General features: G+C 43.6%; 1 protein-coding gene across 1 annotated transcript; it reads right to left on the minus strand.

Moving 5' to 3' along the window:
* Positions 1 to 4017: 4017 nt before the first annotated feature.
* On the minus strand, positions 4018 to 18761 carry RLBP1 (retinaldehyde binding protein 1). Its single transcript, XM_070762201.1, has 7 exons — positions 18750 to 18761; positions 16769 to 16897; positions 14125 to 14329; positions 10680 to 10858; positions 8140 to 8298; positions 5797 to 5907; positions 4018 to 4176 (listed from the first exon to the last, which is right to left on the minus strand). Exons 1-7 carry the CDS (start codon positions 18759 to 18761, stop codon positions 4018 to 4020), a joined length of 954 nt encoding a protein of 317 aa, XP_070618302.1.
* Between the last annotated feature and the right edge of the window lie 1549 nt (positions 18762 to 20310).

Genomic DNA, 20310 nt, shown 5'->3' on the forward strand with positions numbered 1-20310 from the left:
ACTTCAACTCCCAGAATTCCTGAAATAGCATGATTGGATGAGGAATTCTGGGAGCTGAAGTCCACAAGTCATAGAAGAGCCAACTTTGCCTACCCTTGGGCTAGAGTTACATGTTGTGATAAGTGGACAAATCAAGCAAGGTGATACTCCACCGCCAATCTAGTTACTGCGTCTAGCAGCACCAGCAGGGCTGTTGTAAAATAGCTGGGAGGCAGGTACGTTAACAAGCCCAACTGAACCCTTGAGTCCAGCCTCAAGAGGAGAAACTCACACCCAACAATCTCCGGGGCAGGGACAAAGACTTTTCCGGACAATGACTGCCACTCCACCACCCCTTCCCTGGAGTCTCGGCTGATGTAAAACCTGAAACTCAGATCTCTGAGAGGGGAATCCCCCCCCCCACTGTTTGCCCAGCAGGTCTCAGTTATGCATGCCAGGTCAGCCTCCTCCCCCAGAATTCAGTCCTGAACGAGGGGGGCTTGGTTAACAGCAGACCTGGCATTAAGCAACAGCAGCCCGAGGCCAGGGCCCTGACAGCCGAAGTTACCAGGTATACGAGAGGGGCCGGAACAAGTACAGTGATCCCTCATTTTTCACAGGGGATGCGTTCCAAGACCACCCGTGAAAAATGAATTTCCATGAAGTAGAGGAAAGATATTTTTTAATGTATTTAACGAGTACAGTGTTCCCTCGATTTTCGCGGGTTCAAACTTCGTGAAATGTCTATACCACGGTTTTTCAAAAATATTAATTAAAAAAATACTTCGCGGGTTTTTTCCCTATACCACGGTTTTTCCCACCCGATGACATCATATGTCATCGCCAAACTTTCGTCTGCCTTTAATAATTTTTTTTAATAAACTTTAATAAATAAACATGGTGAGTAATTAAATGGTTGCTAAGGGAATGGAAAATTGCAATTTAAGGGTTTAAAGTGTTAAGGGATGGCTTGTGATACTGTTCATAACCAAAAATAGTGTATTTACTTCCGCATCTCTACTTCGCGGAAATTCGACTTTCGCAGGTGGTCTCGGAACGCATCCCCCGTGAAAATCAAGGGAACACTGTATTTGGACTTTTAAAACCCACCCTTTGCATTAAACAGTCATTCCATAATGTTTCTCAGTTGGAACTACCAGTTTCTTTAATAGAGTACAGTAGTACTGTAGAAGAATTTTATGAATTTTTAATGGATTTAAAATTTTTAATGGATTTAAGTGTCCTTTGAAAAACCATGAAATAGCGAATCCGTGAAAGATGAACCATGAAGTAGCAAGGGATTACTGTAATCGCTTTGAAACAGTGAGTGCTAGTTTAGTAATGGGCCGCTACTGGAACAGTCAGGTTCTATGCTCTGGTTGCGACTTTCAGGATGTGAACACAGCTGCGCGTCCCTGACATGCCATGTACGCCTCCCGCGTAAGATTTAGCTTCTGCGCATGTGCAGCAAATCTCGTGATGTTGGTTTTTGCCCATTTTTTGCTTCTGTGCATGTGCGGAAGCAAAAATATCGACAATTGCCGAAACCTCGCTCGCTTGTGCTTCCTTGCAGAAGATTTAACTTGCAGTGCATGTGCAGAAGCCAAATCTCACGCCTACAGGTGTGCGCGCCCACCGGACACGCGCATGCCCATGACGGCCTTAGGGGGCGCACTGTTAGCACCGAAGATGGCAGTCCTTCGCTGTCTTGGCTCCCTGAGAGCTGCCTACCCCTTTCTCTCCATATCTCCCTCTCCTAGTTACGACTGCAATATTCTGTAGTGATGGTCATTGCAGGGAAGAAAAATGCTCAGGCTGTTCTGAAAAATTGCAAGATGATGCTTGACTTAGGTAAGCAGGAGGGTTTCCCCTCCCCCCCCAGCTATATGAGAAGAAGTAGACAACAGAGCCCAGGACCTCCCATCATGCAAAGTCAGGGCTCTGTCTTTGAGGTACCGCCCCCCCCCTCCGGGATGAACTTGAAACCCAATCAAGTAAGCAAAAGAAGACAAAAAGACATCTGTCTCTAATTTGCCCTGCCTAATTGCTTAAAGCACGTTGGTCTTTTAAAGCACTGAGCATGCAAACAATCCTCATGATTGGTGCATTTAGTTTACTAAAAGCAACTGAAGCCAAAAGCATGCACACGCTATCGGAACCATTTCTGTTGGCTACAAAACTCATATTTATACTGGAAAAATATATTTCAGTCACCTGCAGGTTTCTGCAGCGGTTTCCTTTTCTACTCCAGAGGAATTCTTCCCCTGCCTCCTTCCACACACACAACTTAGAACCATCTTCCAACGTCCACTAAACGTTGTGATCCTAAAATATCCAACCCTGAATGAAGGCATATTTTTCCAAAGCCCCAATCCGAATGCGGCCAGTTCTAAACTGGTCTATTGGACACACCAGCAGTTGGGCTCAAAGCAGTATTGGGTTGCAACGGGTACAGCTGGGATCAGAGCTCCGGTGAAGGAAATTGAGCTGCGGTCAGTAAGCGGAACCCTTGCCTGGCTCAAAGTGAACCAAACTAGCCATAGTGCCTACTCTGTAGATCCCCAACTCAGTGATCTATAGCAGTGATAAACTCCAAACTTTTTTACTACCGGTTTTGTGGGTATCGCTTAGAGGCTGTGGCAGGGGAAGGATACTGCAGAAGCTCCCTACTCCTGGGGGAAGTATATTGCAAACTCCCCATTCCCTCCCCACTCTGAGGCGAGCCAGAGGTGGTATTTGCCGGTTCTCCGAACTACTCAAAATTTCCACTACCGGTTCTCCAGAACCTGTCAGAACCTGCTGGATTTCACCCCTGATCTATGGTTTTCTCCATTCATTTGTTTTCTTATCCTCACAAGGGAAGGCTGAATTAGGATGACAACACCTGGGGTTTTTTTTGGGGGGGGGGTGCTTTAGGGGGAGGGCTCTACCTTTGATGACTGACATAGAAACATAGAAGATTGATGGCAGAAAAAGACCATCTGGTCCATCTAGTCTGCCCTTATACTATTTCCTGTATTTTATCTTAGGATGGATATATGTTTCTCCCAGGCATGTTTAAATTCAGTTACTATGGATTTACCAACAACGTCTGCTGGAAGTTTGTTCCAAGCATCTACTACTTTGTCAGTCAAATAATATTTTCTCGTGTTGCTTCTGATCTTTCCCCCAGCTGATGAAAATAAGGAATGAAAAGAGATTGACCTTGTGATCACAATCTGTATGGCCCATCAATCCACTCATTTGATGAGTGTTTGAAGTTACAACATCACCAAGAGGGGGGGGGGAGGGAGTGACCTATGATTGGTCCTCCCACTTAAAACTGGAGCAGCATCCCCCCCCCATAGTCACATGATCAAAATTTAGGCCGCTGGCTGTGTTTAGGATGGTTGCATGCGATTGCTTTGGCTTCCCAGTAGCAAAGTCAATGGGAGAACGTGGAGCCACCGAACCAACTGTACGATTCACTTAACAACCGTAGCCAAAAAAAAAAAAATGTTCTAAAATCGTGCACTGCTTAACAAACGCCTGTCGTAGCAATGAAAATTCTGCTCCTAGTCTGGTGTCAGGCCAAAGCCATCATTTTAAGTTGGAGACTTTGGCCTGCCACAAGAAGAAAAGTACTGTTGGAATTGGGGATTGGTGGTTGCATGAGAGGGAAAGATACTAGCCACAACAAGTTCCTTCCAGAAGGTTCAAGGTCATCCTTTGTTCTGCACCAGCCAGAAGTATTAGGGAGGATCGTGAATGTTGAGAGAACCGGAGTGATCCACGTGATGAACTTGTGTGTAGGGACGAGGGATTAATCTTAACCTGGGTGAAGAACTGTAGGAAAAGTTAGTATCAGGTTGACCACAGTTTGTAACCAACGTGGCTCTATTAATAAATTGGAACTTGGAAGAAGGCCAAGGCTTGGACTCTGATTTATTTCTCGGATGTTATTTGGAACGCCGACATCTGGGTTATACCTTGAGGACTACCTGCACTGCATTTCAAAGAAAAACTCAGGCTGATCTTCCACCTGGGGGCTGTTTATTTTTAGAGAGTTGTGTCTTCAGTGTCCATCCAGACCCCAAAAAGCTTCTCGGCAATCATTTTGCCACTGTATGGGGGCAGGTTGCCTCCAAAGTCAGCGGGCAAGATATCGGCGTCTATCTCTTGAAAGAAGGTGGCGAGTTCATCCCCGTGCACAAAGACCTGAGTAAGAAAGGAAAAGGGGGGAAGACGTGAGCAGAAGAAAGCCGCGATTCCTTTGGAGCGGCTTGTTCTGTAATTTTTTTTTTTTAAATAAATCTGGTCTAGCAATGGAAATTCTGGTCCGAATTGTGGTGATAAGCCGAAGGGTACCCACCAGTGGTGAAATCCAAATTGTTTTAGTGCCAGTTCTGTGGGCGTGGTATGTCTTGGTGGGTGTGGCAGCGGAAGGATACTGCGAAATCCTCATTCCCTCCACACTCCTGGGGAAGGATACTGCAAAATATCCATTCTCTCCCCACCCAGAGGAAGGATACTGCGAAATCTCCATTCCCTCCACACTCCTGGGGAAGGATACTGCAAAATCTCCATTCTCTCCTCACCCAGAGGAAGGATACTGCAAAATCTCCATTCCCTCCACACTCCTGGGGAAGGATACTGCAAAATTTCCATTCCCTCCATACTCCTGGGGAAGGATACTGCAAAATCTCCATTCTCTCCCCACCCAGAGGAAGGATACTGCGAAATCTCCATTCCCTCCACACTCCTGGGGAAGGATACTGCAAAATCTCCATTCTCTCCTCACCCAGAGGAAGGATACTGCGAAATCCCCATTCCCTCCACACTCCTGGGGAAGGATACTGCAAAATCTCCATTCTCTCCCCACCCAGAGGAAGGATACTGCGAAATCCCCATTCCCTCCACACTCCTGGGGAAGGATACTGCAAAATCTCCATTCTCCCCACCCAGAGGAAGGATACTGCGAAATCTCCATTCCCTCCACACTCCTGGGGAAGGATACTGCAAAATCTCCATTCCCTCCACACTCCTGGGGAAGGATACTGCAAAATCCCCATTCCCTCCACACTCCTGGGGAAGGATACTGCAAAATCTCCATTCTCTCCCCACCCAGAGGAAGGATACTGCAAAATCTCCATTCCCTCCACACTCCTGGGGAAGGATACTGCAAAATCTCCATTCCCTCCACACTCCTGGGGAAGGATACTGCAAAATCTCCATTCCCTCCACACTCCTGGGGAAGGATACTGCGAAATCCCCATTCCCTCCACACTCCTGGGGAAGGATACTGCAAAATCTCCATTCTCTCCCCACCCAGAGGAAGGATACTGCAAAATCTCCATTCCCTCCATACTCCTGGGGAAGGATACTGCAAAATCTCCATTCCCTCCACACTCCTGGGGAAGGATACTGCAAAATCTCCATTCCCTCCACACTCCTGGGGAAGGATACTGCAAAATCTCCATTCCCTCCCCATTCCCAGGGGAATGATACTGCGAAATCCCCATTCCTCCACACTCCTGGGGAAGGATACTGCAGAATCTCCATTCTCTCCCCACCCAGAGGAAGGATACTGCAAAATCTCCATTCCCTCCACACTCCTGGGGAAGGATACTGAAAAATCCCCATTCCCTCCACACTCTTGGGGAAGGATACTGCAAAATTTCCCTTCTCTCCCCACTCTGGGACCAGTCAGAGATGGTATTTGCTGGTTCTCCGAACTACTCAAAATTTCTGCTACTGGTTCTCCAGAACCTGTCAGAACCGGCTAGGTTTCACCCCTGCTACCTGTACTATTATGCACTCTTCAGTGGTACAACTCACCCTTTCCAGAAGCTTGTTCTTCAGGAATGGTTTGACCACATTGTAGGTGGTGGTAAAATACCAAGGCTGGTGAATGAAATGAATGGCCTTGAATCGAGCTGGAAAGGAATCCTGGGAATTCAAAAGATACAAGTGAAAGCCAGAAAAATGGAAGGTGTCGTAAGCAAGATCACATCTAACCAAGAAACCAGGCTTTCTTCTTAGCCCTCTTCACCCAAGACCTCATCCATTAAACTAGTCAAATCTCCCTATTAATGATGATTCTTATAGTGCGCAGTCTCAGCAACTGGGTAAAAAAGGAATTATTTGGGACCAGGAAGCCATCTCCACACCCTCAGGTCCATTTTAGCTGGAAAAAAATCTTATATTTTGGAAGAGAGTCCTGGCAAGGCTAAAACCGCCAGATCTAACTTACAACAATGCAGTTGACCTCTGCACGAGCAAACTAAACCAGGCAACTAGGTGAAAGCAAAACATTCCTGCAAAGATCTGCTTAGTCCTATTATTTACAGTATATACAGGCAATTGAATTATTGTAAAACCTGACCCAAAGGTCCCAAAGGTCCTTTTTTTTTCTAGAAGGCAACTGGATTTTTTTCTTTTGTATTTTCTTTTCACTTCTCATCATCTTCAGCTCTAAGAGAATAGTGGGGAATGAGAGGACAGGACTATCAGCCAAAGAAGAATCTTCAAAGGAAACATTTTTGCCTCCTGAAAAGGCACCTTTGGGACAACCATGACTTGGATGACTGAGAATCTCTACAGACCTGACCCTAAGGATTTCCTGGAGCCCCTTTGTTAGATGGCAAAGAATACTGCAGAAGCCCATGGACTTCAACATGTGCTGCATTTGAGATTTGGAACGGCACCTTCCAAGCCCTATCCCTATGGCTCCTTTGTGTATAGGTTCGACTACTGCAATACTCTCTACATGGGGCTACCTTTGAGGAGTGTTCAGAAATTTCAAATCGTCTCCCTATTTATACCCATGTTTCTTCAACACTCCACAGACTGCATTGGCTGCCGATTGGTTTCCAGACACAATTCAAATTGTTGGTTATGACCTATAAAGCCCTACATGGCATCGGACCAGACTACCTATAGGATCGCCTTCTGCCGCACAAATCCCAGCGGCCGGTTAAGTCCCACAGAGTTGGCCTTCTCCAGGTCCCGTCGACCAGACAATGTCGTCTGGCAGGGCCTAGGGGAAGAGCCTTCTCTGTGGTGGCCCCGGTGCTCTGGAATCAGCTCCCTGCAGAGATTCGGACTGCCCTCACCCTCCTCGCCTTTTGAAAGAGTCTTAAGACTCACTTATGTTGCCAGGCATGGGACAATTAGATCATGTCCCCCCCCCACGACTACCAAATGTGATGTGTGGTGGTGATTGAGTTGGTTGACTCCTTTTAATATAGTGGGATCTTAGCCTATAGTTTTAACTAATTAGATTTGTATACACATTGTTTTATATTGTACCCTGTGTGCCGCCCCGAGTCTTCAGAGAAGGGCGGCATACCGGTCTAATTACTACTACTACTACTACTACTACTACTACTACTACTACTAATAATAATAATAATAATAATAATATTGCTATCCCATCTATCAGTGATGGCGAACCTTTTTGGTTTGCATGCCAGAAGGGATGTGTGTGGGTGTGTTAGCATGCGTGCATGTGCCCACACCCCTCCTCCCCCACGAATGTGCACCCACCCATGTGCTCTGCCCACTGCACATGAGCACAGGCCTTTCTGAAGCCTGGCAGGTGAAAAAAATGCCCAAACGAGCAAACAGGAAGTTTAAAAAACACACTTCCGATTTGCCCATTGTGCTGTTTTTTGCAGTCTGGGGCTTGAGGAAGCTTCCCTGAACTCTCTGGAATGCACAAAACAGCACTACAGCAAACGGGAAGTTCAGAAAACGCACTTCCAGTTTGCCCATTGTGTTGTTTTTTGCACCTGGGCCTTCAGGAAGCTTCCCTGAACCCTCCAAAGTGCAAAAAACAGCACAATGGCAAACTGGAAGTGCATTTTTCCGAACTTCCGATTTGTCCATTGGGGATATTTTTTTTGCCTCTGGGGCTTCAGGGAAGCTTCCGTGAAGCATCCAGAGGACAAAACGGCCTTTCCTAAGGCCAAAAATCAGCTGGCCAGTGGGCACATGCTTGCTGCAGCTGAAACATGGCAAAGTCTTGTGTGCCCTTCGATATGGCTCCATGTGCCACCTGTGGCATGTGTCCAATACATTTGCCATCATGGCCATATATTCATGATTGTCTTAATTTCGGGCAATTTCCAGATGTTGTTCTATCTCTGCAGCTTGCCCTGGCAAGTAGATCAGGCTCACCTGCAGCATGTCCACCATTTTTTTCAGTTCCGAAGGCTTGATCCCGTAGGCTTGTTGCATGGTGAATCCCTTGAAGTTTTCAATGATGCAGAAGCCGTTGATTTGGGTTTCCTCGTTCTCCAGCAGCTTCTCCAAGATCACACAGTAGGCACGGAGGATCTGTAGTAAAACCATGGGAGAGGAGCAGCTCAGGCTCCAACACATTCGTGGGCCTTCCTCTACCGCATTGGCTCTGAAACACCAGCCATGAGCCGGGGTGGCACTGAAGCTGACTGCTAGATCTGCAAGTCAGCGGTTCAAATCTCATCACCGGCTCAAGGTTGACTCAGCCTTCCATCCTTCCGAGGTGAGTAAAATGAGGACCCGGATTGTGGGGGCAATAGGCTGGCTCTGTTAAAAAGTGCTATTGCTAACATGTTGAAAGCCGCCCTGAGTCTAAGGAGAAGGGTGTAAAAAAATCAAATAGATAGATAGATAGATAGATAGATAGATAGATAGATAGATAGATAGATAGATAGATAGATAGAAAGATAGATAGATAGATAGATGATAGATAGATAGATAGATAGATAGATAGATAGATAGATGATAGATAGATAGATAGATGATAGATAGATAGATAGATAGATAGATAGATAGAAAGACAGACAGACAGACAGACAGATGATAGATAGATAGATAGATAGATAGATAGATAGATAGATGATAGATGATAGATAGATAGATAGATAGATAGATAGATAGATAGATAGATAGATAGATAGATAGATAGATAGATAGATAGATAGATAGATCTTTGCATCGGTTCTCTAGTGATGCAAGTAAAGTAGTAATAATCATCAGAGGATAAGATTAGATTTGTGGGGTCCTTGGTGCTCTGATCTTACCGTAATTTTTGGAGTATAAGACACACCTTAGTCTTTGGGGAGGAAAATAGGGAAAAAATAATCTGCCCACCAGATATTCATCTAGCTAGTCCTTGGTCTGGTGAGCTTCAGCATATTAGTTTGCTGTTTTTGAGCTCACGTGCTTTCTTTTTATCCTTTGGTTGGGAATAAAAAAACATTTGTAAAACACTTCACTTCTCTCTCTTTCTTCAGAGAGAGAAACAATGAGAAAAGCAGGCAAAGAAAATATCGCTTCACTAGCAAAGCACAGAAGATCGATTCACTAGTTAGGATCTTGTAGATTGCTTGCTAGCAAGGCACGGAAGATCGCTTCACTGTTAGCACGTCGTTAGGGCTGAAAACAGGCTCAGCTGATTGTCAGAGGGAGCAGCAATGAAAAAGCAGGCAAAGGGAAGATCGCTTAGCTAGTAGAGCACAGAAGATCGAGTTAGCACCGTGTTAGGGCTGGAAAAAAAGCTTAGTAAACGCTACATTCGAAATATAAGACATACCCAAATTTTCAGCCTGTTTTAGGGGAGAAAAAGGTGTGTCTTATACTCTGAAATAGTTGCTTCCTTGCAGATGTTTCATTACCAAACAAGGTAACGTTATCTGATGACGTTGCCTAGTTTGGATAATGTAACACCTTCAAGAAAAAAAACCAAGCCCAGGGAACACCAAAGGACCCCACAGTTCAATCTTGAGCTACACGCGCTCTCTACCAATCGGATTAGATTCATACATTGTGCAAAAACGTAATGGAACTTGTTTGATGATACGTGGGCTGTATGGATCCAGCTGCTGCAGTTTGGAAACCATGGCTCGCGTATGCATGGAAGCAAAAAATCACCGAAAATCGCCAAAATCTCAGGTGAACTCATGTCCTCTCACGAAATTTTGCTTCGTACAAATGCGCATAAGCCAAATGTCCCTCTGATGCGTGCACCCACCCATCCCCATCCCCCTTTCTGATAGCGTCCCGATCATAGTTCCCTCTAAGCTGAGCAGTGAGCAATCGCTCACTTAAAAATCATCATCAACTCAGAGTTTTCCAAACCTGCCCAGAAGCCGAGAGGGAAAGAGTGAGAGGGAAGGAGAGAGAGAGGAAGAGAGAGAAACAGATAGAAAAAAGAGAGGAAGGAAAAGAGAAAGAAAAAGAATGAGAGTAAGGAAGAGAGGAAGAAAATCAAAATCTAGTTTGAAACTAGCTCAACTATTTAAGTGGCATTTTGATATTGATAGAGTTGCCCTATTATGAGCTCACTGTTATAGACACACAGTACAGTATTTTACTTTGAAATTCTCTGAGGCAAAACAGGGTGGGTTTTTTATTTGTTTGTTTGTTTGTTTGTTTATTTATTTATTTATTATTTCTGTGCCACCCAGTCCCAAAGGGACTGCCGCTCAGACACTATATTTTTCCGACACCCCCCCCCCCAAAAAAAATTAGAGGGAACACTGGTCCCGATACTGATTTGCACCCAGATGTTCTCCATTCCAGATGTTGCAAAAGATGAGAAATATCGGCAATTGCCATCGAGCCACATCTGGACAGCCACAATGCTTTCCCTACTTTAGAGGGAACTGCAATTGTTAAAGACTTAGGAAAACAAACTTACAAAAAGGTGAACACCTTTACAAAACAATACCAACCTCGTCAAATGTGATCTCTTCATAATCCCAGTTCTCTATGTTGAACAGCAGTACCACCCGACCGTATTTATCCCTGTTGCACAATATGCCAGGGTAGCCAGCCTCAATGGTGCTCCGTACTGCCTCGGGTACCAGGTTTTCAAAAAGTTCTGGATACTGCTGACGGAAGTTGACGTAACCTGGAGTTAAGGATAGAGGCTGTGATAGGGCCACATTATTGCTGCCACAATTGCTGCCAACCTGCCTTCCATTGACAACCGGTATATTGCACAAGTCAAACAGGGCGGTGAAAATATTTACTGACCCCTCGCATCCTGGATATAAACTTTTTCAACTCCTACCCTCAAAACATTGCTATAGAGCAGTGGTTCTCAACCTTTCTAGTGCCGCGACCCCTTAATACCATTCCTCGTGTTGTGGTGACCCCCAACCATAAGTCTAGCACCAATTTTCCCAACAGAGATTTAAGATGATTGGCAGAAAGGTCAGAGGGACACCCCCATTGCAAATGCCTGATTGATCAGATTGTAAAAATATGTTCCAAGGCACCAGAATAGAAACTTTAGTTCTTAACACCATGGGAAATTTGTCTTTTCCCATGGTCTTAGGCGACCCCTGTGAAACGGTTATTTGACCCCCAAAGGCGTCCCAACCCCCACTGCTATAGAGCACTGCACACCAAGACAACTAGACACAAGAACAGTTTTTTCCTGACTGCCATCACTCTGCTAAACAAATAATTCCCTCAACACTGTCAAACTGTTTACTAAGTCTGCACTTCTTTTTCTACTAGTTTTTTCTCATCTTTCCTATCATCCTTTTCCTCCCACTTAGGACTGTATGACTGTAATTTGTTGCTTGTAATGCTTAAGATTTTTATTAATATTGATTGTTTCTTCATTGCTTATTTGACCCCTACAGCAATCATTTAGTGTTATACCTTATGATTCTTGAGAAATATATCTTTTTCTTTTATATACACTGAGAGCATATGCACCAAGACAAATTCCTTGTGTGTCCAATCACACTTGGCCAATAAAGAATTCCGTTCTATTCTATTCTATTAGAGATGCCACATGAACCGATGGCTCAACAATCAAATTAAAACTTCATGTCTCCAAGGTAAAACTGGTGACAGAGGGAGAGTTATTCCAGTTCAGGGCTGCATGCTTTGAACAACATGTTCATCAATAGCTCAGTAAAATGCTTCTCTTGTGATACAGAAATTGCCCATTTTTAATTTGAAGGAAGCCAAAGACAGCACAAACAATAATCTTTAAAATTCATAATCTGGATGCATAAAAATAGCATTTTACACACCGAGACTTTAAATGTGAATAGAAGAATTATGAACCTTTCATAAAGCTCAGAAGTCCTGGCTGTTTCTCTGGAGTTTTGGCTCAGGCGGTTAGCTTATCTCTGTTGGTGGTATGGCTATTATTTTCGGGTTTGAGTGTAAAATCATGAATGTGAACTGGAAAGGAAAGAAATCCCTGCGGATTTTATTCCACTAGTTGTTTTTTCCGTCTTTGTCATTCCTTAAGTAGGTTTGGGGAGTGGCCAATTAGCCCCCAGCCTTACTCCCGAGGAGACCTCCTCCTGAGTAGTCATTCCTGTCTTTTTGCAGCTTGGCCTGCTCGTGCATTAAGAATAGGCCCCTCCTCTTCATCCTTACCCCTCCTGTGAGATGCTGGAGGTTCTGAAGGCCTTGGCTGCACCTCTGCCTTTGCCACCGAGTCCTCGCCAGCCTCTTCACTGACTCAGGTACCAATTGCACAGGCCGCTTGCACATTACCCCATTGGCCTCATCTTGGACGGGATCCGCTACCAGCTGCACGGGCTGCTGGAGGGTCACAGCACCGACTTTAGGGTGCAGTGTTTGTCTCTCCTTCAAGGGTCATTGAGCCAGTGCTGTCCAAAGACATTTTCACGGTCAGGTGGCCAGCATGACATCACGGAACACTGTTATATCCCCACCAAAGTGATACCTATTTATCTATTTGCATTTGCATGCCTTCAAACTGCTAGGTGAGCAGGAGCTAGGCAAGGATGGGAGCTCAACCCATCGCACAACACTCAGGTTTTGAACATCGGCTTTCCTGCCCACCAGCCCAGCCTCTTGCCCACTAAGCATCACACCACCCAAGCTATGAGCTGGACAGATTTAATTTAATTTAAAATTTAATTTTAATTTAATTTAATTTAATTTAATTTAATTTAATTTAATTTAATTTAATTTAATTTAATTTAATTTAATTTAATTTAATTTAATTTAATTTAATTTAATTTAATTTAATTTAATTTAATTTAATTTAATTTAATTTAATTTAATTTAATTTAATTTAATTTAATTTAATTTAATTTAATTTAATTTAATTTAATTTAATTTAATTTAATTTAATTTAATTTAATTTAATTTAATTTAATTTAATTTAATTTAATTTAATTTAATTTAATTTAATTTAATTTAATTTAATTTAATTTAATTTAATTTAATTTTAATTTTTTTAATTTAATTTTTTTTAATTTAATTTTTTTTAATTTAATTTTTTTTAATTTAATTTATTTACCGCTCACTCCAAAATGGACTCAGAGAGGCTAAAAGCAATCATAAATAGAACAGCACTAAAAAGCAATAAAAAATAAATAAAACAGTAAAATTAACAATGCAATAAAAACAATAATATCATAAAAAAACCATACATAGTTGCAGTCAAACCTTATTCATTCATTCATTCATCCATCCATCCATCCATCCATCCATCCATCCATCCATCCATCCATCCATTCATTTATTGGATTTCTATACTGCCCCTCTCCGAAGACTTCCAAGCCTGCCGGAAAAGCCAGGTCTTAACGGCTTTCCGGAAGACTGGTGGGGTGGAGATAGTGCAGATCTCTGGGGGCAGTTGATTCCACAGGGTTGGATCCGCCACAGAGAAGGCTCTTCCCCAAAGTCCAGTCCTGCCAACTGACATTGTTTGGTGAACGGGACCCGGAGAAGGCCGACTCTGTGGGTCCTTACTGGCTGCAGCAATGTATGAGGGAGGAGGCGGTCCCGTAAATAGTCTGGCTCTGAGCCATTTAGGGGGTTAAAGGTAATAACCAACACTTTGAATTACTTTTGGAGACCGACTGGCAACCAATGAAGCTCGCATAAGGTTGGAGTAAAACACGGGCGTACTTTGCTACTCCCGTTATTGCACACACCGCTGCATTTTGCACCAGCTGAAGTCTCCGAACGCTCTTCAAGGGTAGTCCCAGGTAGAGCGCATTGCAATAGTCAAGACGAGAAGGGATGAGGGCGTAAGTGACTGTGCAGAGTGCTTCCTGGTCAAGATAGGGCCGCAACTGGTCACAACATAGACCTCAACCCTCCTCCACAAAGAGTGATAGTTATGGATTTTCATGTCTGGAAGGAAGGGTCCAATGGAAGAAGCCTCACCTTTAATCAAATCATATGCTCTGTTGATATCAAACTTGCGGGCCCGTATGAAGCGGAGGAGGAAGGCTTCTTCCTTCCCCTTCATTTTCTCAGCAACCACTTTGCAAATGTCGTCTCCATTTTTCGCTTTCTCCTGGATGAGCTCCTGCAGCTCTTTGATGGCTAATTCACGTTTCTCTGGGGTCTCATTCAATTCATCTTTAGCCTAGGGATGAGAGCCAAAGATAATTCTGACAGGTAGACAATGAGTTGGAGGATCATAGTGGAACGTCTGCTTTTCCCGGTATTGTACAGGCAGTCCTCAACTTACAACCATGTTCTAAGCCCATAAAATCATCTGCTTCAATGCCCTCCCTGTCAGCGACTACTTCAGCTTCAACCACAACAATACAGGAACACAAAACAGTTACAAACTCAAAGTAAACCGCTCCAAACTTGACTGTAGAAAATATGACTTCAGCAATTGAGTTGTTAATGCATGGAACTCACTACCGAGTCTGCGGAGAGGGGCGGCATATAAATCCAATAAATCTAATCTAATCTAATCTAATCTGTTGTTTCATCACCAGACCCCCAAAACTTCACCCTTAGACCCTATTCCTAAGAGGTCAGTAAGGGGCGTGCATCAGTGCACCAGCGTGCCTTCCATCCCCTGTCCTAGTGTTTCTCTCTTATATATGTATATAAACAGTGTTATTTCTTGTACTACCAATACATACTTGACAAAAATAAATAAATATAAATATAAATAAATAAATAAACCCACCAACCAACCATGTGTTACTGATTGTTCAAAGTTGCAAGACAGGGTCCTAGCACCTACAACATTTGTAGCATCCCCCGTTTCATAAAAGTGTGAATGCTTGGCAACTGGCAGGTATTTACAGTGGTTACAACAATGCCTCAAGATCGTGTGATCAACATTTGTGACCTACCCAACTGACTTCCAACAAGCAAAGTCAATGAGGGAAGTGGGATTCTCTTACTATTATCACCAGCATCAGCATATGGCATTGTTACACTAGCCAGGACACCACAATGCTATTGAAGAGTAGTAGTTTGACTGCCAAGAGACAAGCTCTGTTGTAGGAAATGCTTGCATGCTTCCCAAGGTGTGCCATGCAAGGGTGAGCTGGGTTTGCACCAGAAAGATAAACAAGAGGATCCTCCTACAGCATCGTCCAAGGCTCCTTCAGTTCCTGGAGCTATCACACAAACAGGCGCTGCAGCCAAGAAGGCTCAGAGACAGCAGAAATCTGACTGCCTGCACAGAACACCAACTCCACTCCCTACTGAAGTGGTATATATTTATCTACTCACATAGAACATGCTTTCAAAATGTTAGGTGGACAGAAGCTGAGGAAAGGGATGGGACTCGAACTGCTGGAGTAGAGACCATCTCCAGTCCAAGCTGCTGAGCCACCACGCCACCAACTGGACTCACTCTATGACATGTGATTCACTTAATAATTGCAATGATTTGCTTAACAACTGGTAGAAAAGGCTGAAAAAATCAGGCACCACTCGTTTTCTTAGCAATGGAAAGTCAGGTTCCAGTTGTGCTTTTAAGTCCAGGGTTGCCTGTCGTCCTTTTTTCATTAACTTAGCAAAAGATATCCCCCAAAATTTTTATGGTACACAACCTGAAATCGGGATGCAGGATCAGAAACCTTCCTAAAGTGGAAACAAAATTGTAACTGTTATTTTGAACACGTGGGGAATTATCCTAATGGTTACTCTTGCATATCATGAGTGGTTGTGAATCAAACCAACATTTTGAACTAGAGTGAACTGATATCTATGTAGAGTCCACAGTTTGAGTCAGAAATTACAGTACAGTACTGCGGTTAACACTGCTCTATTTTTTTGAGTTTGGTGCCATCCAATGGCTGATAGGGAAAAGATTGAAGGCAAATGAGATCTAGGCAAAAGAAGAACATCATGACTTCAAAATCTAAAGGCCTGGTTTGGATAAAACTCAGCAGCACTTTTTTGTGTGTCTGTGAACAAAAATAAGACCCCCAACATGATCACCAAAGTCCAATGATAGATATGGAAGGAGGAGGAAGAGGAGATGGAGGAGGAGGAGAGGGAGAAGGAGGAGAAGGAGAAGTAGAGGAAGAGGAAGGAGGAGGAGGAGGTAATTATACTTCTCTTTATCACCAAGGCTTGGCTTAACATTATAGGATTTTAGGATTAGATGGCCAGGGCTGTGAAGTAAATGGTTACAGTTCTAACAATGAATAAGATGATCAAAGTTAGATAACGGTGCATAGATTAAAAGGTCTGAGTGAACATACAAAATGGCATAAAGAACTTGCAGCCAAATATATACACTGCTCAACAAAAATAAAGGGAACCCTTAAACAACACAATATAACTCCAAGTAAATCAAACTTCATTATTATTACTTTTGATTTTACAATTTGATTTACAAGTAAATCAAACTTCATTATTATTACTTTTGAGCAGTATATTTACAGTCCTCTCTAAAGCAGGATATCTGATCGGGATTAAAATGGGTGGCAATGCCAGCTTGGCCAATGGGTCTGTGCTAAATGTTTTTCTTGGCCATCCTCCACATCTGCAAATGGTCCTTGGGGTCCTGCTTCTGTCGTTCTCTCCCATTTTCCATGAAGCTCACCTTCTGCAGGGTGTGCGCCGGGATCTTCTCATGCTTCCCAAACACAGGACCATGGTCGCTAGTGCTCAGTCGCTCGAGTTTAGTCCGCAAGGCCTGCTCCTCTTCTGAAACAGGCCTGAAGGTGCCAGTCTAGGTAAACGAAATCACAAGATGAAGAGCACATCTGCAAAACCTCAGTCAACAATTGGGGATATTGCAAAGGGGCGGAGGATTCAGGCTAGCTACAGCAGGAGTCGGGAATCCTTTTTGGCTGTAAGTTCATGCAGCACTGAATCACAACCGAGACAATTGCATTTCAGCTTTAATTGTTTAGGGAGGCAATTCATGATTAAGTTTTGCATAGGAACACCTTGGCTCTGTTTGCAGATATTTACCCGTATTTAACTACTGAACCATAAATAGGTTCATTTGGCCTGATTTCAGTGTGATGGCAGCAGCCGGTGTGGTTAGATGCTCAATTCTGGTAGGAAATTCCAGGATGTATGCATAGCTATGCGCCCCATGCGAGATTTGGCTTTTGTGCATGCGCAGCAAGCGAACTCTTGCATGCTCATATGAGTGAGATTTTGGCAATTTCACTGATATTTTGCTTCTGCGCAGGCATGAAAACAAAAATATCAGCAAAAATCGGTGAAATTTCCCTCTCGCACGCATCCTGACGCACGATGGCCTCAGAGAGCGCACTGCTGGTGCCAAAGTTGAGCAACCCTTCACTGCCTGATTTTCTGGATTTACACACCACAGGGAACAAGAACATAGCTGGAAGATAGAATAACCGAGTTGGAAGGGGCCTTGGAGGTCTTCTACTCCAACCCACCCAGATTCATTTCGATAGAAGATGGGCAGCAAATAAATTCAATAAATAAACAAACCTCTTACCCAAGTAGGCTCTCCCAGTCTCTTCTTGAAAACCTCCAGTGATGGGCACCCACAAATGCACAGAGTGGGCTTGAAGGACATGCCCGACCAAAATGGGGTTTGCTGATTTGAGATTTAGTCAAGGGTGAAATACTCCTGGTTCACTCGTGGTTATCGGCAGGAGTGGGCAGCAGGCAGGACGGGGTGGAACACAGTTCCACCAGCGGAAATGAAGATGCTTGCGTAGCTCCAGCTGATTGGCGGCTGTCACTTCCTGGAGTACCGGGCTCGGCTCGGCTCTCCTTTTTCCCCCTGCTGCTGTGTCTGCGCTCCTTGCTTTTTTCCTCTTTCCTCCTTCCTGGCCTCAGATGAGCTTCCCTCTCTCCTGCCCGGCTTCCCTCCAGCCTCACATGGCCACCTCCCGGCTGAGGTACAAGCAGAAGGCATGGGTGGAAGTGGCGCTGGCAGCATTTATGCTTCTGGCAGCACATATTCGCCTAGCTACCCAGCCTGAGGCGGGGGGGGGGGGCGACCCAGGAAGGAGAGCGCAGGAAACATGAAGCAAATTGTCACCCCAGCGAGCAATAGTTCACTTGAACAATCGTTCAAGCCACTCCCACCTGATCACATGGCCAGCAAGCCACTCCTACCCAGTCACATGGCCATTAAGCCTCACCCACAAAATAAGCCACACCCACAGTGTGGCAGTAAAACCTTTGGCTGCCCATTATTGGTTATCGGTCGTCAGAGAGCCGGTCGCGAAGGCAGCGTGAGGCTCCACCCATCCACCAGGATGCCACCATCTGGGTTCTTTTACCCTCTGCGCATGCACAGAATGCTTTGCGCATGCGCAGAGGGTAAAAGAACCAAAAGGGGGCTTCCGGACAGGTGGGCGGAGTTTCATGCTCTCTTCACGACCAGCTCTCCGACGAATGACAGCGACGAGTGAACCGGGAGCATTTTACACCTCATGTGAATCTGGCATCTTTCCCAACAGTTATCCCCAGTGAGGTTGACAATGGGAACAAAACATTTGCCGCCCCGAGTCTTTGGAGAAGGCCGGCATACAATAAAAATAAAATAAATAAAAAATAAAATAAAAAAGAAGAGAGTTAAAACTCACAATTGCTGTCATCGTTGCACTCCAATCTAGCCCCTGGGAGAAAGAAAAAGAGACAGAAAATCATATGTGAACCCTGTTGGCAGGCACAACCTGTGATTACACAAAGTTTGTTTAATGATGACTGAATGGATTGCCTGGATTTTTGCAGACCGTATCTGCCAGTCTTATTGCACAAAATCCCAATGAGAAGTCTTCCCTACTTTTGTGTGAAGCCTTCTATGCCCTAGGAAAAGGCTCTATCATCATTTCTCTTCAAGCCCTATGTGTTAAACACAGCTAAGAAGTGTAATGGACAGAGGGAAGAACGTGGAAGAGCTACAAGCAAGACAGTGCTGCGATAAAAACAATCTTAGCCTGAGAAATCATTTGAGATTTAAGCCTCCTTTTTCCTCTCAAAGATAAAGGGAGGGAGAAAGGAAGTCTTCAGACTTGCAAGATTCTGTTGTTATATATTTATTATTAAAATTATATAAGCATTCATAACTTGAGGGCTTACATCAAGTATGAAAAATACAGAACTTCTCTATACGTACTCAAGGTTTTATCTCCCTCTGACTAACTACCCTGTTTCCCCAAAAATAAGACAGCGTCTTATATTAATTTTTGCTCTCAAAGATGTGCTATGTCTTATTTTAGGGAATGTCTTTTTTTTTCATTGAAGAAGAATTCACATTTATTGCTGAACAAAAAAATTAAACATTTATTATATACCGTACAGTAGTTGTCATCACAAACCAGCATAACCAGACAAACTGTGAATCCTATCAATAATTTCTTACCACTAGCATACCATTACAGTATTTCCATGTACAACAATTATACTTTCTTCAAATATTTGTTATATATGATCTGTTCAGGAATGCTGCGAAACGAAACATCTCCTACGTCTTACATTCAGGGGATGCCTTATATTAGGCAATTCTACGAAACCTCTCCTATGCCTTACTTTCGGGAGTGACTTATTTTCAGGGAAACAGGATAGTTGTTTAGTGTTTGTCCCCATAATAATGATAAATAATAATAATGATGCCTCCATAGTGAATGTTGCAATACCCAGAGACAGCAGAGTAGAAGAAAAAAATGGGATAAAAAATCACAAAATACAAAGACCTACAAATAAATAGAACAACTGTAGCAAAAGAAAGCAAAGACAGTACCAATAGTAATAGGAGTCTTGTGTGTAATCCCAAAACAACTGTAGAAAACACTATTGGCATTGACAAAATCCCCATCAGTCAATTGCAAAAGACAGCCCCACTTGGGACAGCTTACATCCTGCAATGGTATCTTTAACACCATCAAACAACATTAGCCAAGTCCTTGGAAAAGACTTGTTCACCGGTTGGATAAAAATTCCAAATCCAGTTTAAATATCTGACTGACTATGAACCGTAATAATGGAAAATTAATGGAACATTGCTTGGATCTGCACATATACTACAGTATTTTGATATATTACTCCATCCTGAGTTCCTGAGAAGAACTTGGTGGCAACACCAGCTAAAGAATTGGCAGCTGCGGTTTTAGATAATTGTGTATAATAATCATAACAATGTCCCCC

This window comes from Erythrolamprus reginae, chromosome 10 (genome assembly GCF_031021105.1).
Source record: "Erythrolamprus reginae isolate rEryReg1 chromosome 10, rEryReg1.hap1, whole genome shotgun sequence".
Classification (NCBI taxonomy): Eukaryota; Metazoa; Chordata; class Lepidosauria; order Squamata; family Dipsadidae; genus Erythrolamprus; species Erythrolamprus reginae.